Here is a 25542-nt window from a genome sequence, read left to right as displayed (position 1 = left end):
ACTGTTTTCTTTTTAAATTGTACGACCCACAGAGGAGCCACAGAAGCTCACAGAAGCTCTTCCCAGACAACTTGGCCCGTCCACAATGGTGGCACTCAGACCTCCCGCTGCCCGCCTGACTGACTGACTTACACAACTGAGCCTCTGAAACGGGACCTCTGGGCTGCGAACCAATCGGAGTCCATTAGCATGTCCCAGGTGGCACCTCATTGGCCCGCACAAAAAAAGCCACTGCTGAAAGACAACAAGTCAGTGTACAAAAGCCCTGTAATCCCAGCGCCCCGGGACGCCAGCGCAGCTCTAATGAACCAACATAAACCAAACACGCCTCGGCCCGCACCCTCCCGCTCAGCCTCCGCTTGTCATATTTGTCACGTCGATTTAAAAAGGATCAAATTAAATCCGCGAGCCTCGCCGCCAGACGAGCGACTGCAGGCAGGCGGCGCGGATTTGCCCGGGAACAGCCACTTCATTCATAAAATAAGGCATTTAAAAGAGAGGGACTGCAATGTAAAACTAAACCTACATCTAAATTGCCGTTAAAATCCGCTCGCATGAGCCAAAGCAAAACACCCATAACCCTCTCACACGGGGGAAAAAATAAATAAAAATAAATCTTTTCATTTATTTTCCACCTAATGAAAATTTTTTACAAGCTCAATGCCAAGGAACTGGAGAGAAGTAGCACTGCGTTCCATGGCCCTGAAATCTGGGTGAGTGGGGGTTTGGGGGGGGCACAGTTTCTGATCAAAGTCTCATTATGCGATTTAGTCCACTTTTAATCCAATCAAATGAAGTATCACATGGCATAGACACACCCACTGACATCTATTTTCTGACCATTACAAGAGCAAAAATGTTGAGTGTCAGTTCAGCTCGAACAGAGTTTATGTGAGTGTACACTGAATAAAATACAAGATACTAAAAAAAAAAAAAAAAATCCTCAGGGTAGGCTGAAGCACCCATATAAACTGACACTTTACAAGTTCATACTGAGCTGAGCCCATAACTATTCCCCCCTCAGGTATCGCCATGGTCACCGCCGAAACAGGACACCATATCCAGGACGGAGTGTAATTTCTTTTGGTAAATATCACGTTTCTCGTATGAGTCCTGGACACGGGGGTGTCTTCGGGGATCAAAACAGAAACAAAGAGCTTGCGTTTCACAAGGAGAACCTGACCCAGTTATGCGCTTGTCCTTTAAACCGTCCTTCATTCCATCGCTCTCTCCACCTGAAGTTTTTCAAAGTTCGTACGGCGGCCACGGCTATCCTCTTGCCGATGACTAAAGCCTTCACTAAAGCCAGACGTACCCCGGCAGAGAACCAATCCCAGCCCTGCATCGCCCTGACGACAGCCAATAAAAATCACCAGGGCTGGGAGGTTGTTAGTGCATCACAAGAACAAGTAGAGATTTACTCTCCCACCTGTGAGTTTTCTGTTAGTATTTTTTATTTTTAAAAGAACACATTGAAAATATGAAGGTCCAAGAAAGTAACCAAAGGCAGATCGTTAATTACAAATCTGGTTTTGGCATTGGTAGCAATGTCCAATGACATTATGATTATAATGCTTACAAAAAGAACTGCTGCCATAAAAATGCACTATCAATCCTTCCATTTTACATGTGATATCACCACAGCAAGGACACATTGGTAAAATCAAGGCACTGCTGGAACCCTGAGTCAAACTGGATTCAAAAAGTGAGAATCCGGCCTGTTTGTTAAAGATCCTAATTTATCAGCTCTGACATCAAGACTAAGCCTCCCGTTCCAAATACATTTGTCTACCAGTGTGAGGGAAAATGGTAAATGACAAAAAAACACAGGTCTAATCCATCTTTTCTGAAAAAAATGCATTTTGTAATCTTGCTGTGTAAATCCCTAAGAGATGCTATTATGCAGAAAATGCTTATTTGTTTTTAATATATCCTCGGTTAATGCGGAAAATTCTGGGCACCCATTGCCAAGCCAACCAATTAATCTGCCAGTGTTTTCCTTTCCAAAGCCTCCATCATAGATAAATGGCCCAACTTGCACATGCGCAAACACGCACGCACACACACACACACACAAACACACATGCATGGAAACACACACATAAACACGCACACACACACACACACACAAACACACATGCATGGAAACATACATAAACACGCACAAACACAAACACATGCACGCACGCACACACACACACACACACACACACAAACACATGCACGCACACACACGTTTTTTGATTCTTAGAGAACCTGAACCCAAACCTGCTGAACTCATCACCTGCCTTATAAAAGCATTCAGACAGACAGACGCTGTCAATCAATACAGACGCCAGACACATAAGAACCCGAGAGGCAGAATATATATTCTCCTGTGTTCCTCTCCTTTGCACAGCATCGTTTCGCAGAGTTGGAAACAAGGTCAGTTCCACTCAGAAATAGGACTTAAAATCAATCCTGAAGCAAGAGTAGAAATCCAATGTATCACATATCACACATATATTTCTTAGTTCCTATGCACTTTGACCTCTCTACATCTTTCAAATAGGAAAAAAGAAACCTGATTCATGTCTGAATACAACAACAACAGCAACAAAAAACCTATTCAACAGAGAATTTATAGTACATTCACATTACAGTGAAACATTTCAGATGTTTGAAATACTGGAATTCAGTTATATATATATATAGGATTTCATTGCCACATTGAAAGCAGTTTAAAAAAAAAAAAACATCCATTGGACGTTTTTTGAAAAACTGAAAAATGTTGATCGAATCCCAGCCTTAACAGATGGGCCTTGCTTTAAAATGTGGGCGTTCAATCCTCGCTAAGAGGGATTGGTGTGGGGGCCAGTTCTTTCATTGTAGCTCAACAGCAAAGCACCTATTTCAGCTCATGATCACGGTTTCCTAGCAAGGCCCAATCAGGTGCTTTAGTGCTGTAGGAGAATAAAATCCCCACACCGGCTGTCCTTGGAGGAGACTGCACATCACTGCTTTTTAAAGCAGCGGTGTTCATCTGAGCCGTCACAGACCCACAGGGCGCGTTGCTCCTTGTTTTGTTGTTACTTAATTGCACTTAATTAACCAATTAAAGCAGCTGATTATGCAGCTAATTCAGCTGGTTCGGTTTCTCTGGTCCTAACCGGTCGCCCGGGTTTTGAGGTGAAATCCGAAGCAGCCACCCTGCTTTCCAAGGGCAAGCGCGCACCCCCGCCACTTTAAAGGCCCCCTGACAAATCCCTAATTAACTTAATTGATTTAGTTAATTTGCACAATGTGTCCGTCGCACCCCTTAGCCACAGAGCTAATTAGCATCTGCAGCACCTATACCCAACTTCAAACCCAAAGAAAGGTTCATTAGCACAACAGAACGATCCCTCCATTTTAATTTTTTTATCGCTACACGGATGTCACAATCTCATGAGCTTAATAACGACATAAAATACTTCCAACAGACTGTACACCAAGAAGGAGGTTGTAAAGATGACCGAGTCTACGCTCGCTCTAGCTAAGCGAACGACGTAGCGCACAGCAATTTCCCCCAGAGCGAATAAAAAAAACGCACAAAACAACGATCAGAAACTCCAGTGTGGAGAGACCCAGGCATGTTGATGATGTCACAGGTCGTCCGGGAGACCCACAGGTAAACCAGCGCAGACGGGCGTGTTCTCGCCCCGTGAGCCAACGCCCGTCCATCCGCGCACAGGTGGGGGTCAGCGTGCAGCGAGGGCGCGTTTGTAACGGGACAGGAGCGGGCGTGGCCGGCTGGATGATCCTGAGGCTCGCCGGGGGGAGACCGGGGGGAGGTGGGGGCCCTGATGGATCATTAGCATAACCCACAGAGCCTCATTTGCATGCTAAATGCAGGCGGGATCTGCAGGCCTTGACAGGGAGGGGGCGGTTTCTCCCGCCGGGGACGCATACGGTTGTCAGAGATTCCGCTCCGGGGCTCCCGCGGCAACCAGAAGGCCTGTCATGTTGGGAATATTTTATAATTAACCTGCCATAAGCCTTTACATTACCCAGCATCAAGGTCAGCCCACCGAAATACCCGGTTGGAATTTTTATGAGCCACACTTTAAAAAGAAATATCATTAAAAAATAAACTAATTGGATGAAAATGTGCGCAACCTATGAACAACAGCTACACAGTCTGCCCCCATTATTTTTTAAATATTCTGCTCCTGCAAAATCATATCAGCAGTGTGCGTGTGGAACTTGCCTGGAAGCCTAATTAATCAATGCGCATTGCACTTCGGGCCGAATGTCATACTCCATTTATTCCACAGATTATAAAAAAACAAACCTGAGAAATCTAAGAAAATCGATGCCAATTCCAGACTACGAAAGAGAAGGCTCAAATATTCCCTGTATTTTAATCTTTTTTTTAGTTTGTCTTTTTGGTGATCCAGTTGCAATATCATGCATGATTTTTCTCTGGTCCCCCCCCTACTCCCAACACCTCTTCTGCAGCTTATGTAACACCAAATGCGGGGGTGGAGATGGGGGGGGGGGGAGGGGTATGGAATCAAATATAGACCTGACGTACCTTAGAGAAGGTGTTCAGTGAACTAGATTTGCTGGAATGCACCCCAGAAGGTGCTGTAAATTATTGAACGGGCCGGGCCTGAGAAGGGATTAAGGAACCGGGGTGGAGATTATTCACAGTTGAGGTGGCACTAACTGGAAGAGACATCTTGTTCCCCCGTGGCCCTAATACACAGGGTTTACATCATCCCCCAGTTATAGGATGGCTCTCCCAGAACTTTCTGTGGCGGAAGTTATGACGTTATCTGTGGCCTGGCCTTTATTTATTTATTTATTATTCTTTTTTTTTCTGAAAGCCTGAATTGTAGCTGACAGCTGACGATGCCAATCAGCAGCACCAGCTGTAAAATGCGCAAGAATTATTATTATTTTTATTTTGTGTACCGAAACCTGTCTGGTAGCTCAGGGCTGCAGTGCATCGCATCCTAGAGATGTTTGCAGGACGCAGAGAGAGAGAGAGAGAGAGAGAGAAAGAGGGGGGAAGGGAGAGAGAGAGGGAGAGAGAGAGAGTCAGATTGTGTACGCCTAGCCTTGTCATTAGCCGAAAGCAGTGTCGCTTTAACTGCTGTTCGCCTTGCAGAGTGAGTTGGAGGACCATTCACATGAATTAGAAGTGACCCTGAAGTGCCCACTTAATCAGGTAGAAAATGACTTTGGAGCAGCAAAGATGCCAGTAAAAGCATTACTGCCCCCGGAGTCTGAGGGTAGGGAATTTATAGACTTTTATGGACTTGGGATTTTCTTTTTGCAAAGTTCTCTCTTTTGTTTAAAGTCTGCTTTTTATTAATGTGAACACATTCAGCAAACGGTTTCAGCAAGAGAACTGCCAATTACCCCGGGCAAACTGGGAGCATCTGAGGAAAGGGGGAAAGGTAGAGCATGTACACACAGCCAACGGACACAGAGAAAATCTGCTTTTTGTGTAATACAATCTGACCTTAGGGAGGTTTATTTATAAGCAGAAGAAAAGGATAGCAAGTCAAATATCCAGGAGTTTCAGGCACACAGAAAAATGCCCAGTGTTAATTCAACAGCATTAATTCAACTCTTAACAGAAAACATTTGGTCCCACTCTGGAACATGGGACCAAATGTTATCTGTTCAAAGCTGAATTAACAATGTCAGAGTTGAATTAACACTGGACATTTCACTACGTATGATCTGTAATAAGCCAAAACACCACAGCACTACATACAATACTGATATTATAGAATCAAAACCAAACAAAATCATTTCCTACTGAAATGCTTATATCTGCTTTTATAGATCATATTTTCGTATTTACCTTCTGATTCTTTTAAGAAATTATGACAATCTAACCAACCGTGACATCATGGCACTATTCTTCAACTGCCTGGGATAAATGCAAATTCGCCCCAATCGAGTGTCGTATGTCACAGAATCAATATGAGACAGATGCATTTCACATTACAGAAGCCCCCAGGAAGCGTTTTTTTCCCCCTTTTAATCTTCCTATAATCATTCAGCAACACAATTTACTTCGAAAGGAAAAGTTTGCAGATTCTTTTGTGTAGGAAGCTTGGGGTAGCAAGGACCAGCAATAACTGGCTGATTATAATAAAATCAATTTTCTCGGTATAGACAAGTAGGCTATTGTATTTGTTACATTTTTTATAAAATGAACACTGTCTCCCCACAACATAGTCTATTACATCCGAATACACTCCGCCGACACGCTTGTATGGACAGAGCAGCTGTTTTTTTTCGCGTTGTTTTCCCGCCCTTTACTGCACATTCATCTTCTCAGCGACCCATCAAACTGCTTCTGCGTCTTAAATCTCTCGCGTTACTGTACCAGAAGCACTTCGCCAGATTTATGGCCTCCTATTAATTACACCAGGAAATTCAGGAAGGATTTAATTTAAAAGTAATCAATTTTAAACACGAGGAGTCGACTCCTTTTTTTTTTGAAATTACAGCCATAAATAACGGGATCAAGCGGCATCATATACGGAATTCCATATGGGGAAAACAGGGAGGAGTCCTTTAAGGCTTAGGGCACTGGGGATTTAACATGGGAATGGGAATGGGAAGATTGCGGAATATCGACATTCCTCAGGAATGCCTTAGGCTTTGGTGCACACCTGATACCCATTGTGCACTGAATGTGGTATAGCATCACAATATCATATTTGCCACCATGTAACACCATGATTTAGGGTAACATCATATATCGTTAATTCTCTATTCATTATTGTCCTAAGGCTAATTGCCAAATCTTGTTTCTATTACTCCAATTTCCTCCCACAGTCCAAAAACCTGCAGGTTAGGTTAACTGGAGTCAAAATTGCCCATAGGTATGAGTGTGTGAGTGAATATTGAGTGAATGGTGTGTGTGCCCTGCGATGGACTGGCAATCTGTCCAGGTTGTACTCCTTGCCCAAATGCATTCTGGGATAAACTCTAGCACCCCTGTAACTCTGACCAAGAATAATTGGGTTAGATTGTGGACGGATGGATGAAATTTTATATAAATAATTTAAAAAACTAAAAATAAATAAATAAATAAATAAATAACGGTAGGCCTGAGGTTGGTGCTTCCACCTCAGCGATAATGCTTGACTTTTTTTCTGCATAAATGGGTTCATCTGGACAATGAGATAAGACACCTGCTCCAAAACCCCTCCGTTTTCCGACGAGTCTGCAGCTGTGGGCTCTCCTGGCATTGGTTAATATTCCCCTGCATATCTAAAAAAAGACAGTGCGCTTGTTTGGACGCCCCTCCCATCTGTTACCTGAAACTTGTGCTCCTGTGATCCCTAGTATCCTGGCAACCCTCTTAACCTCACAGTCTGCAAATGGAGGTGAGGGAATTCAGCAGTTTCCAAATACCCAGGGCTTACTCTCGGCCACGACAACATTTCTGCTGTCTGAGACAGCCCGCGCTTTAGTTCCACAGCGAATTTACGATCTTGCCCTGGGTGATTATTTACCCTGCAGTCTGTAGCACTGACAATTCTAACGATAAAGGGTCAAGCTTGAGACAAATTGGCTTGACCAGAAATGCCTGCTAGTGCATTTAGACTATTACCATTTAAACGCTTGTTTATTTGACTGTACTTGCACATAATCCGTATTCTGAAGTCTGCAGTGTGCAGTCTGGGTGTTTTTTCAAGTGTTTTTTTTACCTCTATTTTTTAAATTCCAATAATCTTGAACTTAACTGTGAACTTTTAACCAGTTGCTGTATTTTATATCTTTTTATGATTTTTTTATTGGCTTGGCAATAAAGAGACTGCGTAAGAGCTGTAAAATTGAGTCTGTGGTTCCTGTTACTGTTTTAGTTCATGGTTCATGCTTTTCACAAGCAACTTTAGACCCTATCACCCAAGAGTACGTTAAGACAAATAATTTCATAATTCTGTTCCCAGCAACAATCAGACTTGGGGTTTTAAGCCTCATTACTGGTGTGACATCATTAGCAGACCATATACTTGTGTGACTGGAGCCACTCTGTCTGTTCACATACACAAGCTGCCCAAGGAGTCCAGTTCATAATCACCAACTCAACTACAGAGAAAACAGGAATACATATTATTATAGTACATATTCCTAAAACACAACTGGTTCTTTAATCTTTCCCTTTTCCCACAAATACTTGTAGAGCGGCTTTTGAAGAAAGTTTTAACAGATCCAATAAATTGTTGAAAATTCATCATATTTTAGAAAACTGAGACAAAATTATAAATAAAAATATGGGCACAAAAGCCAGATTTCTGTGCTCCCATACTACCCTCCTCCTCCGTGCTGGCTGAAGCTATAATTGGCTAAGTTAGGATATTATTAGGATGGGACACCTCCAAGAAAACCAATTTTGTGAATTTTGCGAGTCAGTAGGGAGGACACTCCCTCCCTCCGGCCCGATTAAAGTCACTGTTTCAGCACAACGACGGGGGGTCGGACAGGGAGCGCTGGGTTAGAGAAGTTGCCTCTTCCGGATGAAGAGGCAGAGGTGACGTTCCGTCTCCTTAAAGATCCCATGGTGCTCGTAGGCGCGACGTCCTACTTAAACAAGCACTCTGCATCGGACAAGCAGACGGGCTGCAGGATTTACGTTCCCTGCCCAACACTCTGGAACTGCAAGAGTAAGGCGAGGCCTCAAATGGACCTCCAGGTTAAATTAAGCACACAGGGGAAAAAAATAAATCAATACAATTAAGCTTAATCAGCTGCATTCCCTAATCTAACGTCCCACGGACAGCAAGCAGAGAGTGAGCCATGCCAAAGTGAGGGGTGTTTTAAGTGGAACAAAGTGCATCGCTGGCTGTGAACACAATGTAAAAAAAAAAAATGTTAAAACTACACTAAATCTAGCACAAGAAACTCCACGTGGAATTCCATTCCGTGCTCTTTCAATTGGTCTCTTTGACCACGTCAGATGAGTTAAAGAGAAGTAGAGATGGCCTGTGATTGGTCGCTGACCTGATTTCAGGCAAAGCAGCATGGACCCATTAACCCAGGGATTCTCAAACCTGGCCCTGGAGGCCAGTAGAGCCGCTGGTTTTCTCTTCTGCCTTCTCTCTTCTCGTCAATTGACAGATAAATGCTCCTGGTTGGCCAGAGATTTAACTCAGCAGGTGTCTCCTGTTTAACTTAGTTCTGATTAAAGGGGAAGAATTGAAAACCAGCGGCACTACTGGCCTCCAGGGCCAGATTTGTGAATCCCTGTATTAACCCCCGTTGCCTCTAAGTGAGGACGAGCCTGGCTTTCCCTCCTCCGGGGGAAACAGGTCTGACAGTAGTGTAAATCTCTATTCAAGGATAGCGCAGGTCCACGTGATGTAAACCTGCAGCAACCTCAGCAGGCACAAATCAGCGGGTGGTGAGATCTAATGGCGGTCGGTGTAGACGGTGGACTGTGTAATCACCTCAACGGCACGGCTCTCCACTTACTGAGAGCAGCTCAGATTTAGATCAGGGCTGTCTGACCCTGGGCCCTGACTTATGCTCCTGTCAGGGGATTAATCACCGTGATTCAGCTGACCGTGGCCTTGATTGGACCACTTGAGCTTCCGTACCCAGTGCTGGGGAGGATCGGCGGCGGTAGTGATGAGACAGCAAATCTTCCAGGAGTCGAGGAGAACAGGTTAAAACGGGCAGTCAATCTAAAAGGACAGAAACCATCCGCTTTGTCCAGCTGCATCAAGGCCTTTCTCCTGTTCCCGACCAGACGTGCCAGCACGACAACAGGATGACCCTGACGCACTTTTAACCCTTTGAGTATGTTTTTTCGGAATGTTTCTTCTGAAGTCAGTGTTCTAAAACTCCACTGCTTTCATTAACCAGCAGTGATTGTTACATCAGCATCAGAATGTTGAGATACAAACATTCTAAGTACATATTTGTGATCTCGCATCTTAGAGGGTTAAAGGTGACAAACCACATGAATCACTCATCTCCATTTGCTGTTCATGTGAACAAAGACCAGGGCCATTTCATCGTCAGTGGCGTACTAGATCAAGCCAATTGCACGCGTGAGATCTGACCTGAAGCCGTGGATGTTCTCCGCTATTCAACAATAGCAGAACAATGAAACGGAAATGAAGATAAAGTCATCTCTGCCTCCACAGCGATGGTGCTACGCTCCGTGCACTCCGGAATCAATGGACACGAGCGCGCAGCCAACTGTTTGTCACCAGGTGTGAGAAGCCTAATGCAAGGTAATGCAATACCAACTGACTGCGTCCTCGTTCGCTCGCGTCGATATCGAAAGGTCAGCGACGACTGCGCGTAATAACACGCGTCTCTTCGATAAAGGAACGGGACGGAAGAGCGGGGAGTGAATCTAACTCACCCCCTGGGGTGAGATAAGACAGTTCCCCAATGCGCAGGACAGAAGTACAGATCATTCGGGGATTTAATTTTTTTTTTGTTACGAGTCAGGGCACGGCAAAGGTCAATCTGATCTGCTCTCGCTGGAGCTGGAGCTTTAATGCTATGGTGTTATGAAGCTAACCAAAAACAATAGCTTTTTTCAGTTTCCTCCTCGTCCGTTCCACTGGGAAACGCTTTCAATAAAACCGCTCCACAACGGGCGAAAGGGAAGCGGCAAAAGATTGTGAATTTCCTGATTTTACAGAGAGAAGCACTGGCCTGGGACGTACGAAGCGATGAACACCGTGTGAAGTCATGTCCTTATAAACGCAGGAGAGCTTGAAATTCCACCTCGGACAGAATACTCAATCTAAACAAGCACCTCAGCTCTCTTTCACGGTGCTAATTCATTTTTTATCCCGCACTCCTCGAACCAACCAAAACAAAACGACGCTAAAAACTATAAAAGAAGAAAGAACAGCAGTGTTTTCATGGGATATATTTTCTGTTTGATCTCAACCAAAACCATCACATTTTTACTGGGTTTAGAAAAGCAGTCGGCCTCTTCTAATTAACGAAGTTAAACAACAAGGTCACAGTCCGGTGGCCATCCAAGACCGCTCGGGTCACAGGGAAATGGACACTGTTTTTTTTTTGCACAAACAGAGCCCAAGAGGAAAGTGTTTTTTTTGGCCAAGCTAAGCAACAACAGGTCTGACTCCAACTACCTTGTGTCTCTGCCCAGCAAAACACTCTGTGTAATAACTTTAATCCCGCGTGGATATAAAATAATAGCCGAGGCGCAGCAGAGATGAGTTTTCAGAGGGAATTGCTTGCGGTGCACTTTTAACTCCTGAAGACGGGAAACTGAATTTGAATGAGGTTCATTAGGCTAAGCAAAGCGCGCCAAAATGCACTGGGGGGCGGTGATCTCTCATCTGAAACGTCTCGTCGCGCCGGCTACATTAGACACCGAGGACTTCCGTGTGTCGTTAAAAACAGGTAGAAAGAGGACAAAAGAAGAGAACAAGAGTGATTTACACTTACCTGGTAGACCAGAGGCGGTTAGACAAGTCAGAAAGTAACGAAAGTAATTGTTTTTTTGCTCTTTTTTTCGTGGGAGCCGGGGGGAGGGGGGTATACCTACCACGTAACACAGTGAGCCTGGTGGACGAGCTACCACGTAACACAGTGAGCCTGGTGGACGAGCTACCACGTAACACAGTGAGCCTGGTGGACGAGCTACCACGTAACACAGTGAGCCTGGTGGACGAGCTACCACGTAACACAGTGAGCCTGGTGGACGAGCTACCACGTAACACAGTGAGCCTGGTGGAGGAGCTACCACGTAACACAGTGAGCCTGGTGGAGGAGCTACCACGTAACACAGTGAGCCTGGTGGAGGAGCTACCACGTAACACAGTGAGCCTGGTGGAGGACCTACCACGTAACACAGTGAGCCTGGTGGAGGAGCTGCCACGTAACACAGTGAGCCTGGTGGACGAGCTGCCACGTAACACAGTGAGCCTGGTGGACGAGCTACCACATAGCACAGTGAGCCTGGTGGACGAGTTACCACATAACACAGTGAGCCTGGTGGATGACCTACCACGTAACACAGTGAGCCTGGTGGACGAGCTGGTCTCTCCAGCGCTGTTGGAGGCCACGCATTCGTACACGGCCTCGTCCCGCGGGGTTCGCAGCGGCTGAATTCTGAGCACCGAGCCGGAGCCGTCGTCAAACTCTATCACCTGCAGGTGCGAGAAACAAGATATGTTACGGGAGTTTTTTTTGTCCTCAGTTTGTCGACGAAACATTTCCGTGGAGGGGAAGCGTCGGCTTGCGGTTCCTAGGCCTCGCCGCGGTTCTGGTGCTTTGTGTTCCACGTTTTGAACTCAGGAGGGCGAGTATAATAACTAAATTTTAATGACCGTAGTGAGGTCTGAATCCTTCAGACTAGCTACCTCTGCTTTTCAGATTGAAAATGTAATGCACACACAGACACACACATACACACACACACACATCAGCATGTTAATAAAAAGACTTGAGCAGGAATAATTTAATCAGGCAGAACCAGTACATAAGCCTGTTTCCTCCACCGCACTGACGACCTACAACCATGCGAAAGTGTGACACGGTCCCATTTGGGTTAAACAGAACAGTGTGTCAGTCCTATAATGTGCTTGTTTTTATTCTACATACTCTCTTGAATGCCATACATTGTACATGGACATACCCAGATGTTCCAGCTTTAAATCTCTGATCGGCATTCCACTTGCGTACACTTCAACATACAGGTATGACAGAGTGAAATACAGGAAATTGATGCTGCTTGTCAGAAGAGAATTTAAGCTGCTTTAGCTCCTGAAGCTTATCTTGCAAGCTAGATATTGCACATGCAGGCATTTCCATGTCAAGGATATGCATTTCACTGAATAACCAGGCACACTATGCAACCGAAGCACTTTTCTGTCCGGCCCAGATGCCACACTTAGGCAAGATGCTGGATGGGCATTGTAGCAGGGTTCATTCGGGAACAAGGAGCTCCGCCCATTTCACCCAGTAATGCTCTGCATAGAGCGGACAATCACATCCATTAATACTGTGACACATAAAAGCCATTTTGGAGTTCTATTGTCCCATTCAAAAAGCTACAGTACTGTGAAGCAAACTCACTTCGCTTTAAGCACGATTATACAAGTTGATGAAACGTAACGGAAGCAACAAACATCTGAATGTGACTGAAAGACGCTGTCGGACGATTGGGCGAACGCTGACGAAATGACGAGCGCGGAGGACAAGGCGGACGGCTTTTTGATGGACGGATGGACGGCACCATGACAGTTTAAACAGCACTGAGACAGATACACACAGAGCCCCTGGCTCGTTCAGCAGTCTCGCCATGATGTATACTCACTGTTCACCCACACGCCCGGACTTAATGAATCACATTTCCACGTATAAAGACTGCATATAAACAACAACTATAAGTATAGCGTGGCGGCGCAATCTTGACAGGAACGAAAATAAAGGCAGACTCGTTCATGTCGTCGAGGGTAGAGCTGGGACGTCGATGTGATGGGTGGCGAGGGGGAGTGAAGAGGCAGCGTGCTCTGCCGTGGTTTTAGCGGGAGTGGGCGGAGCTAAGCGTGGTCGCTCACATTCTAAGCGTGAGTGGTTTGGTTGCCAGATTGGGAGATTAACCCCCCTAAATTTAGGGTTTAAAAAATAAAATAAAAAACATTCATAGGGGAAGTTTTGCATTAAAAATGCATTCGAGTCAATGACGAATGGCGGGTGTTAAACGGGGGTATGGTGTGAAGTATGAGGAGTATTTTTTAGGGGGAAATATTTTGGAGATCTGGCAACATGAGAAGGGTAGAAGGGGGGATCTTGCTGGTGGCTGGAAGGGAATGTGCTTTATTAGAGATGAGAGAGAGACGCATGCAAACGTTCTGCTGCTAGCGATGGAACAGTAAACTCTGATAAGATCATACATTTACAATCATGACCACTGACTGGAAAGTGAGCATGCTATATATTCACCACACCAAAGCCGTTGCTTAATAACATACATACTAAACATCAGATGATTTTTAACTGGTCGGCTGGGGAAACGTACAGTTTCTGCACAGTGAAACACTCCAGTGTTAATTCAACTCTAAGAGAGTACATGTAAGTCCAATGAGCACCACACGCACTCCGTAGGAGTTGATTTAGCACTGAACATTTTACCATGGGGAGCCCCAGATCTATGTCCTTATAGAAGTCATGCATGTACGAGTGCAAATGGGAGCGCACTGACTGCATTACAGAGAGCAAGCAAAGCAGCGGGGACTACCACCGGAACACCGAACCCCACCCCCCGCCCCTGAGCACCCCCCCTGATCCCCCCCGAGCATTCAGATGTCGAGCATGTTACATCAGAACAATAGACCTAATACCTCAAATCGCTGGTTGCTGACTTTCTTCCCCTTCTTGTTCCACACGATTTTGGGCCGGGGGTCGCCCGCGGCCTGGCAGATGAAGGAGGCGACGCCGCCCTGCACCCCCGTCTGGTCGTTGGGGGTTCTCAGGAACTTCGGCGGCGCTGGAAAGACAGAGAGGGGAGACCGAGAACCGTCAGTTACCGACAGGGTCGCCCGATTCGCGGTTCGGTACCACGAACCGGAAAACCAGACCTGTACAAATAAAAAACCTGACATTCTGGTGGAAAACTGGACGTCCGGCAATTCAGGTTACTGAGCATATAGGAATAAAGCATTAGGCGTTTTATGGTCTGTGTGTTGTGTGTTATCTGTAAAATAAGATGCCTACTGCAACACAATGGTTCTATTTGAAAACACTGACATTTCAGAAGAGACGCACGCACACCAACATAATACTCCAAGGATTTGCATTTCAGCCAATACAGTGTTGACATTATGTTCTGATGAAAAGTTGCCAGGCAAAACAATAACATTGTGCTGGATTGAATCTTTTTTTAAATCACTTTTGCAGCAAGTATCACTCTGTCATACTATTTGAAAGCATGGCATATAAAGTAACCCATTTAGTCACTTGCATATCAGAATTCAATATTGACCATTATTGTATGTGTAAGAGTGCGTGCCTTTACTGTATGTTTGCACAAGATTCGCATTCTGTACTCTTTTCATTTAGACAATGGACAGCGACAAACCATTTCACTCAGCTGAGCAAATCAGAACTGTGGACCTGCCTTCTTTCAGGGGGAAAGGAGCAAGCGCCTGCTTCAAATTCGACCTTCGGCTTTAGAGGCGGTACTAATGCAGAACGCCATCGATGAACCTTCCCTGAGAGCTGTGCTCTCTCAGCTAACAGCTGAAAGGAAGAAAAAAAACCTGCCATTTCAGATCAGTTAACCCCTGAAGAACTACACTCCCAGGCCTCTCGGCCAATGGGATGGCGGGGTGAGGAAGCATGCTGCCAGCTGATAGGTCCTTAAGGGTTCTGAGGCTCCCGATTGGTATAGAGGTCTTGCCTACTATAGTACAGCTATTGAAGGGTAGGAACAAAAAAGAAAAAGTGGTGGGAAGTCAAGAGGGCAGGTTTAAAATGGATGGAGAACAGAGCTTTCTTTGTTCGATGCCAGAACGGGAGCAACGACGCTATCTCGGGCTCCCTGATAAAGCTCCAGGGCACGGCTCCTCCTAACCTTCCCACAGCGGCTGTGGCTTTAGCTCTGGGAACAGCAGCTACAGTGGCTGCCTGCTAATCCAGCCCATCCAAACATGACCTGCTTTACACTTTGGCCTGCGCACACACAGCATCTGTACAGCCTCGTTCCCCTGAGACCGTCGATGCCTAACCGTCACATCTCTCTTAAATACCTCCCTCCCAATCTTTTGGACATTCCGACTGACACTGTCCCTCAAGTATACTGACATGTACAGTGACACATGGCGTGTGTGTGTGTGTGTGTATGCGATATCTTATTAATTCATAGAAAGTGTTGCACATTTCATACTACAATAATAAAAAACTATAATCTTATTATACAATAATCTTAAAAACAAGTAATGAAACTTGTTTGATGGTAGCCATGACCTATACTAAAAACACCCCACCCAGTATAAATGCGACCACAACAGATTTTCAACAGGCAATAGGTGGTACCATCAGTCATAACAAGAAAGCCCCAGGTTATACATTCATGTACAACCGTGGCACTTTGGATGCAAAACGTAATGCACACTAAAACACAGGAGAACGTTAAATTCCTGATACTTTCCATTGCGACGATTCTGATAATTATTGTCAAAACTTCTTCTGGTTTCTTCCCTCGTAACCAGCAGGGCCGCTGGGTCTGTACCTGACACCTTCCCTGACGGGTGCTTGGCAGAGGCACATACTGGATGATCCGCTGGTGGTGTGGAAAATTAGGATCATTTGTAGCGCTCTGTCACAGACACCAGAGGATTAAAGAGGAAGGCAAACGGGCACAGCTGTCCCCTGCGTCCCCAGACGGGCCCGTCCCGTTTATGTACAGCTGTAGCGTACAAACAGATAAATAAATCCACAGCGCTACTGTACCGCGCCCTGTTCCGTGTGAAACATTCGGTTTTTTTACCACCTCCGGCTGGTCTCTCCGCATTGGAAGAATTGCTTTTTTTTTTTTTTTTTTGATGGCATCAGGACTGATGCTGTGCACCAATCACGGGAGTCACGCCGAGTGACATCAAAGATTCCGCAGTCAGCAGACGTCACAGAAACGCCGCGGCTGATGGCATTCGGGGGTGCATTTGTGAAAATCCCTACTTAAGAGCTTACGGCCGGACCGGGCCAGGCCAGAACGACAAGGGGAAATAAATTGCTTTTGCGTTTAAAAAAAAAAAAAAAAAATCAAATAAATAAATAAATGTGGAGAAAAAAATAAATAAAACAATCTAAGCTTGGCCGCGGGAGAGAACAAACGAGAAGCCGCCAAGCAAACAGGACGCGGTACCTGGAGCTGCCCTCCGGCCGCTCGGTCACACGCCCCCTTTGTGGGGACCGCTTAATCTACCTGAATTAAAACAGGGACTCGCTCAGTTAATCCGGTGCTAAGCCCCGCGGCCCCGCAAACAAATGAGAGAGTGTAAAGCCTGAGCGCGCCGGGGCGGTGGGCGGAGCTACGCCGCGCGAGGCCCTCCCCCGGGCGGGTTACATAACCCCGCCGTGGTCGCTAACTTCGCTAACCGCTACGCGCCGGAGCTTCCCGCCGCTCCCTTTTCGGCCGAACGCGCGCGGGCGAACGCCGGATGCATAATTTGGCGGCTGAAGGGCCCCGGCCGGATCTGGCGACTTTCTTCGGCGGCGGTCATGCGCCCGGATGGATCAAGAGGCGAAGGGAAGGGGGGGAGAGAGGGCGCCATTTTGGGGACGGGACGGGGCTGTTTCTGAAAGTGACATACTTATGCCAATGCCCCCCACCCCACAGCACCCACACACTGCCCCACTATCAGATGCTGAAGGTGCTACAGACTGCTGCCATTCAACCCCACCCCCCCTCCAATCTATCTTCACATTTTAGTTGTAGTGCTTCTAAGAGAGGGGGGAATCAAAAGAAAAATCTAGATAAAATAATAAAAATCTGGCTACCAAAAAGTTATATTTTTTGCAATACAATGACAGAATTTCGAGAAACTTTTTCCATGCTCTGCAGCCACAAGATCCTCAGGAGCTCCGAGGTTCAATTCAGTCTCTGTCGCAAAGAATCATGGGAGATAATCCAGACATGTGACGACGTCATAAAAGCAAGCTGTTTCAGCAAAAAAAGGGAGGCTGGACTGCCATAAGGTCAGTGCTGCTGTCAGTGAATTTATTGCAGTCATAAATGGACACATATGAGAGAGCAGTGCGAATTCCCTCAGAGGTGCACATATAATATCAATGGGATATATGTTAGCATTGGAAATATCCCATTACTGACATTCACAGAACCAGTAAGCTACAAGTTGAGCTACGACAAAAATATTAGTAAATAGCACTTGCTTAAACAATCTTTTGGACTCTGCTTTCAGTTCACTGACTCGAGACTACTACCGACCGTAGATCACTTTCCAGAATGACATCCTCAACACGTGTGCCCTGATACATCCAGGACTACTTACCCGCAAAGCACAGCCAGCCCGTGATTAATCCTAACATTTTGGCAGCAGACTGACACAATTTTCAGATTAAAACACAGCACTATGACAGATGGATGGAGGTTTGAGTGTTTGAAAAAATGTCATTAACCTCGCGTACGGTCTTTCACACCCGCCACATTCGTCTTTAAACATCGACGGACGCGGGGCCTGGTTACGCGGTAGCCAGGGACCGCTTGCAGAGAACGGCATTAGTACAAGCACGATACTCCCATAGGAGAGAGGAGAGCAAAAACAACAGGACTAGCTCCGCAGATCTAAAATTGATGGGGCCCTCCCTCATTTTCATATAGGCTACCTAATTACCAGCCAGGTGAAGAAGATTTAAAATCTCTGAAGTAAAGCAATCGCAGTGAAATGAGTAGAGAAACAAAACCTGCGTAAACCTACAGGATTTCACTCAGATGTTCTGCAAGGCAAAAAAAAAAAAAAGAAATTCAAGGAGGACGATATACACTGTAGAAAGAAGTAATGCATCCCGATGTTAGGTAGGCTATTGCTTGGTGCTACTGACTGTGGACTAACACTCAGGTCCTTCAAATCATGGATCTTTCAAGTCATTTAGGTCTTTAAAATCGAGGATCCTTCAAATCATTAATTTCTTTCCAATCCTTCACGACCACGCAACACTGCCTGATTTCCCACTCATTTGTTGGAAAATGGATATGCCCAGAGGCAAGTAATGCCACCCCCTCATCCCAAAAGACAAAAAAAGAGCACTCCCTAAGCTCAAACAACAGCTGCTTATCAAAATCAATTTATTATGAACAGAAGGAAATGGCTCAATCAATCGCTGGTCCCTGTTATCGCCCCCTCCCATCAGCCACCAGCGGCAATTAATAACGCACACACTCTCTCTCTGAAAAGCAGTTAACAGGTCAAAGCTGAGAGTGAATGATCCATATGTGTGAGCGTCAGTGAAAATCTCAATCTCTCAGCAAAAGTCAGGCTGTGTTACTCACGCTTGAGCACACTGCTATGCAGGCTTCCCCTCCCTGGACCTAGCTTCTCCGACCTGGGAACTTGACGCAAAACATATTTTCCCCATTTCCTGCTTTTAAAATAATTAAATAAATAAATCATCCCCCCCATATGGACGTACACCATATGGACTTACAGTATACACACTCAAATTAAAGCTGACAGTCTGCACTCTAACTTCACATGCATTATTTAACTTCAAATCCAATGTGCTGGAGTGCAGAGCCAAAACAACAAAGAATGTGTCACAGATCCGATATTTCCGCAATTTACCGTACATATCCGGTTTTAGGACGTGGGGCTCATCCACATACCTAAGCCTGGTGCCTAAACTAAACCAGCCATACGGCAGCTCACTTGTTCAGGATAAACAGTAGGCCTGGTTTTTGCCCCATTTTGTTTTGTTTCCTAAAGTGTCTTTGTGATGGTGTCTCTGTGAAAAGGCACTAAACAAATAAGACTGAATGAAACTGAACTGAATGCATACAGTGAGTCAGACTGTTACTGTGCTGAACATCCCCACCGCGTCCTGAGAGAAGCTCTAAAGAACAGACTGATCGCTCTGAGCTGAAGCTTCCCTTCATTAAAACAAAAAGAGCAGTTCTGTGGGGAAAACATGAAAGATCGCCTCCCACAAGGATCAAAACACTGGAAAATGCATAAATATTTAATCTGGAGATTGAGAGGGGGGTCACCGTGGATCTGATGTGAAGCAGGGGAACCGATGCCCGGGTTACCTTCATATTATTCTATTCAAATTCAAGTTGAGCCGGAAAAGAGAGACACCAACCATAGCACAACAGTTAAAAACCCTGTTTCAGTCGAGTCTATTTTATACTTTTCGTTTACACTGATCGAAAGAAAGGGGTGAATGAGAAGGCGGGACTGTGTAACGACACTTTGTGATTGACAGGAGCTGATACAATGCTGTGATTGGCCAACCAACCGGCATTCAGGCTTTTCCCAAACTGTAGAAAAAAGGGGCCAAGGATAAAGTCTAAGTTAACTTTAATTGTGCAGTCTGTTCCTCCTCAAGAGAATCCAAATTATATTTGCAGAAGCTAATTATCTGATAGGATACAGGGAGTCTGCTGTGACACAAGACCACACTGCTTTTCTTTTATGCAGCAGTCATCCACCAAGCAAGAAAACATTCCACTGAACCGCATTATCACCAGAACACAGTGCAGCAAACAGTTTGGATATAATTGCTGTTTTCCTAGCTGCATTATAGTTTCCTTTATGAAAATCTGACTCAACTGCTTTAAATGTGGATTTCAAATTTAAACACTGAAATTACAAAAGCAAATATAAATGAATTTAACTTAAACTTTAATACGGCAGCCTTTTTTAAACAAAATAATTGGGCAAATAATTCACAGTGTTTTACTATAAAAGACACTGAGTCATGCATAATGGGGATGCAAGATACTCCTAGACACATGCAAAACCGCAAAGTCATCATAAAACAAAAACGCCTCTTTAATGTTGTATGAAGCCAGATTAATGTGAGCGTTTAAGCCAATCTCCTAGTTAAGTATGTATTTTTTTCCCAACGAATAAAAATAAACATTAAATACTAGTAAAATAAATGACAGCTTTCAGGCATGTTTTACTGCTAAGCTTCTATAATGATAAATATTCACAAATCTGTACAATGCTCATAATCTCTTTCAAAACAGTCACAGCATTTGGACTGTGGGATAATAACTAAACACTCTGACTTAAAATTGGCTCATTGGATACTGGATAAGCCACCTCTCTGATTTGCAGAACTTCTATCCCGAGATGAAACGGTTATCATCATTTTAACGCCTGTAAAACAGGTCTGAGAAATAATTCTGCGTGGTAAAAACGTCGATGATAATTTGAAGTTTTATAGATTTGATAGTAACTGCAGTTCCTTGAATCGTTAGCGGTAGCTATCTCCAATCATGGAATGATTAAAGTATGTAGACATTCTAAAGGGCTTTCGCAGTTCCGGCAATAAGACGATAAACTATTTTAATTTCATTTGTACTTTTGACTACAGGTAAACATTACAAAATAATTCTAAAACACGCACACACACACAAACACACACACACACAAAACAAAACAAAAAAAAAAACAATTAAATGTGTATAGCAATGACTGCTCTAATGGTCTAATGCTCTCCAGTCCTTTAAACAAAATGCACTGTCTCCAGTAATGGTTGACTGTATCTGTGATTAATACTCCACAAACAAAAATACATCAAAGTGATTAATTACGTGCATTAGAGAGGAAATTATAAGCGACAGATTCTTAGTGGAACACATCTCCCCTGATAACTGTAAGCCACATTCATACATGGACACGAGAGCAAACACCATAAATGCTAGAGAGAAGTGATACCTCATCTGAATCTATGAAAAATGAGGGCCGGATTCAGTATAACCGCAACGTGCTTGCCCATAGCTACATCGTGACAAGTTCTGTACTAGGCAATAAGATAACATGGGCTGAGAACAAAGGCCCATAATCTCTGACATCACTGTGATCTGAAATGTGTGTGGTGTGTGTGTGTGTGTGTGTGTGTGTGTTTGTGTGATTATTTCCTTTGGGGGATCTTTTTTAACAGTTAAAAATAAATAAATAAACAAATGAAAACATGCAAGTCCCCACATGCACTCCATGACCAAATGTATCTGGACACCCCTTGGTCTGGGGCTGTTTTTCGTGGTTTGGGCTACCCCCCATAGTTCCAGTGAAGGCAAATCTTAATGCTACAGCATGCAATCGCATTCTAGATGATTCTGTGCTTCCTCAGTAGTTTGGGGAAGGCCCTTTCTTGTTTCAGAAATGCCCCTGGATCCATGTAGAAATGGTTTTGTCGAGAACGATCTGGAAAAACTTTACTGGCCTGCACAGAGCCCTGACCTCAACCCCATCCAACAACTTTTTCAAGGCCTGATCGCCCAATCAGTGCCAAACCTCACTAATGCTCTTCTGGCTGAATGGAAGCAAATCCCGGCATCAGTGCTCCAACATCTAGTCTAAAGCCTTCCCAGAAGAGTGGAGGTTACTGTAGAAGCAAAGGGTGGACCAAATCCAAATGAATGCCCAACTTTTGGATGAGATGCTGGATGTCAGGTGTCCACATACTTCTGGCGATGCAGTGTATGTCTGCACCTTAGGCAATAGGCTGCTGACAGTTAAAGGCCTTTGTGATCGATGTGTAATGGGTTTTAAAAAGTTTTTTGTGAAGGAAGCTGATTTATCTTTACGAGGCATAAAGGTTTATAAAAGAAAAAATAAAATGAATTATTAATGTATAAAGAAATCCTCCACAGTACCTGCAAAGGCTTGCTCTTTATGAACTTTTGAAAAGTGACTTCTGCCCCAATTTCAACAGACATAAGAGGGCGCTGGCATCTCACAGGTACTACCGGGGTTTCTATTTTTTAATCAGTTACGTTCCAGTTCTTATATCAAAGGGAAACATTTGATCATAGTATCTATTCAGTATACATTATTGTAGGAAAAAAGACTTTGTGTTGAAAACCTCAAGCAAAATTACATTCAGTTTATGTGCTGTGACTTTTACTTCTTACTTTCAATCCTTTTAGATGTAGGTTAATAAGATTTCTAAGCCTACAATAGTTTATTTCGAGAAAGAGAGAGAGAGAGAGTTTTAAGTAAACCCTGGAGCTAAATTTACCAGAAATCCTGAAAGCCTGATTTGAAAGAAACAGCACAAGAAACGCAACAAGGCAGAGGAATCATGACCTTGATGAAAAAGAGCCACATTTACTGAAATGCCACAAGCTACATTAGAGCTCTTGGAAATATCTAAATCTATTCTGCAATAGCAGAAAAGGTTAACTGCGTATGTGTCAAATCATAACTGCTGAATTGTTTGTAGCTTCATGAATAGGATATGGAAAAAAAACCTCAAGGCAAGGCAATGCAACTGAATGAAACAGCAACGGCCATCGCGACGCCTGTTACGGTTATTGAGTATTAACTTTATTCTATTACGCTTTGAAAAGCAGAAAAAAAGGTTAACTATCAAACAAATTCTATTTGCATCATAGGCTGTAAGTTTGTGAATACGAAGAATAAAATCGTCCATATTGCATACCGCATATCCATGCTGGTAATCATAAAAGTTTGCCATTTTTGGGATTACACTCTGTCAGTGTCATATCATTAAAGGGCTCTGGACTTCTTCCTTTTGCACTCAGTTTTCCTTCTTTGACCTGTCTCTCATTATACCATCGCCTGCCCCACCTAAAAACCCACTGGCAGACTCTTCCTTGAGATTGCCGCATCTTGTTCTGATTAAAGACCGTATTACTCAGAGCAGAACACATTCAGAATACACCGGGAGAATTCCCCCGTGAAATCTGTACCCGACAAGCAGGGGGACAAGGTCCAAGAGATGCTCCTCAACGCTTGGCCGCTATTAATAGACATCCTGAACAAAACATTTAGCATCCAACACTTCCCTCCAATGAAGAAGAGCTCAAATTACTCATTCATCATCCGCCATGGCAGTGCCGGAATTCATAACGCACTTTTCTGAAAATGGGGCTATTGCATCCCGGGGACGATACTTCCAAACAGCCTTCTGGACCCAATCATTGAGTGGAGGGAGGGAGGGGGTCAGGTTCTGTGGAATTGGCTTCGATTTCACACCCATCCTCTTTTTAGCCTTTAGTTCTCCGTCTCCAGCCCGCACCATTCATCACTGTGGATCCGGCAGCCATTTGCCTCCTTCCCAGAGTCATCCACTAATGACCCCGCGCCACTGTGGGCAGATTGCATTTTGGCCTGACCAAACATTTGTCATCTTCTGTCCAGCTATTCTCTCCACTTCAGAACCGCACAGGCCCGCCATTAGTTTGGGCTGGGTTAGAAGCCAATGAGAGTACTGCTGAGAGCACTGCTGACCAATGAGAGCATGGCTGACCAATGACAGCACTGGCGAGAGCACTGGCGAGAGCACTGCTGACCAATGAGAGCACTGCTGAGAGCACTGCTGACCAATGAGAGCACAGCTGCGAGCACTGCTGGCCAATGAGAGCACTGCTGCGAGCACTGCTGACCAATGAGAGCACTGCTGACCAAACGGTCCGGCTGAAGCCATGACGTGAAGAGCACGATCTGCAAAGTGTGACGCTGCAGCCCTCAGGCCAAAACACAGAAGGCCCAGAGGAACGTGCAAGACATTCCGGAACCTTCTGCATGCCCGCATGCTCAGTGTGTGACACGGAAGTAAAATTCTGAAACCCCCCACGCCCTTCCTCCCATCAGATCTACTGAAATATTTCGGCTTTGCTGAGGCCCTTGGAGTAAGCTAATCCAGCGCATAAAGAACAGCAGTTGAGAATTTAAAGATGAATATATATCTTTACTGCTATTCATATATCTCTAAAACATAAATTATGTACAGCACTGGTACAGCACGTATTTTTTCAACACGGACCTTTCCGGAGATCAGTGCTGTGCGTAATTAATGTGTTACAATAGGACCTATATGAAATGACAGTGGATGTGAATGCCAGTGTAATTTCTTTCAGAGTCCGGATGAGCGTTATTTATCAGAGCCAATCCCAGTGGCAGACTTCCGCGGCTGCGCGACTGTCTCTTCATACGAGTGACAAACGGACGCTGAGCCAATCCGTCAGAGAATGCAGATACGGAGGACAATCGGCCTGAAATGGATTTGTTATTCTCTCACAAAATGGAGCATTCTGTGCGGACGGCCTGGCCAATTTGAGACGGCTTCAGATTAATCTGCTTCACATTCAGTGCCCCCCCCATTATATTGTATTCCATTTTCCCTTTTGTAACTGCCAAAGTCATCCAGGAAACAGAGAGCGTGCTGCTTGCTCAGTCTACCGCTTTCGTGGTGAATACGCTGAAAGGAAAAATGCCCTCTTTCTGCAGGGAAACCCAGAGGATTTGACCACGGAAAGTCTGCCTGCTTGGCCCGTTTCTCACTGGATCAGAGTATTACACGTTCCCTAATCTAGAGGTCACTGTCACACCTGTGGATTTTTATACAGACCTACTGGAGCACAGCAGAATACTGGGCTTTTATTCTTATCATTATTATTATGGAAATTTAAGTACATTTCAAACATATAATTTTAACAGAAATTCAAACACCCCCATGCTGTCTATTCCAGAAAGCTAAGCATACACCTCTGGCAATGAAAAATCCCCCAAAAAAGAGAGCGGAAAAAACAGAAAGCCTCTCTGTTTGGAGCTGGACCGTAAGGGGCTGGTCTGACAGACAGCCCGTCACTGTCAGATCTACTCTTGGCTCAGCACTCGGATCTGTTCAGTCTCCTTCACAGTCCTGCTTCAGGCGCTTTCCTTGAAGACGTTTCTCCTCCATGAACGGACATTAAAACAATGGAAATAAAAGCTTCCTGGTTCTGTTCTCCACGTTCTGTCGGATGTCTGCCATTGCAGACCAGCGCTGTCTGCCGTCCTGTTGTTTAAACTGGGCGTAGATCCGCTAGGAGACGGCACCAATGCCAGATCC

At 44.8% G+C, this 25542-nt stretch overlaps 1 protein-coding gene across 19 annotated transcripts in view; it reads right to left on the bottom strand.

Annotated features, from left to right (window-relative positions):
* Positions 1-25542, bottom strand: part of ptprdb (protein tyrosine phosphatase receptor type Db) — a 317622-nt gene that overhangs the window by 70959 nt on the left and 221121 nt on the right. For 18 of the 19 annotated variants that reach the window (XM_064334592.1, XM_064334595.1, XM_064334599.1 and 15 more), the window contains 2 exons: positions 14337-14482; positions 11999-12140 (listed from right to left, as the gene is read on the bottom strand). In XM_064334592.1, coding sequence (XP_064190662.1) covers positions 11999-12140; positions 14337-14482 — 288 coding nt within the window. Of the gene's footprint in view, positions 1-11536; positions 11879-11998; positions 12141-14336; positions 14483-25542 lie in introns of those variants that run through there. The other variant, XM_064334604.1, reaches the window with a different exon arrangement.

The sequence above is a fragment of the Anguilla rostrata genome, chromosome 5 (assembly GCF_018555375.3).
Source record: "Anguilla rostrata isolate EN2019 chromosome 5, ASM1855537v3, whole genome shotgun sequence".
Lineage (NCBI taxonomy): Eukaryota > Metazoa > Chordata > Actinopteri > Anguilliformes > Anguillidae > Anguilla > Anguilla rostrata.
This window is presented reverse-complemented; position numbering and strand designations above follow the sequence as displayed.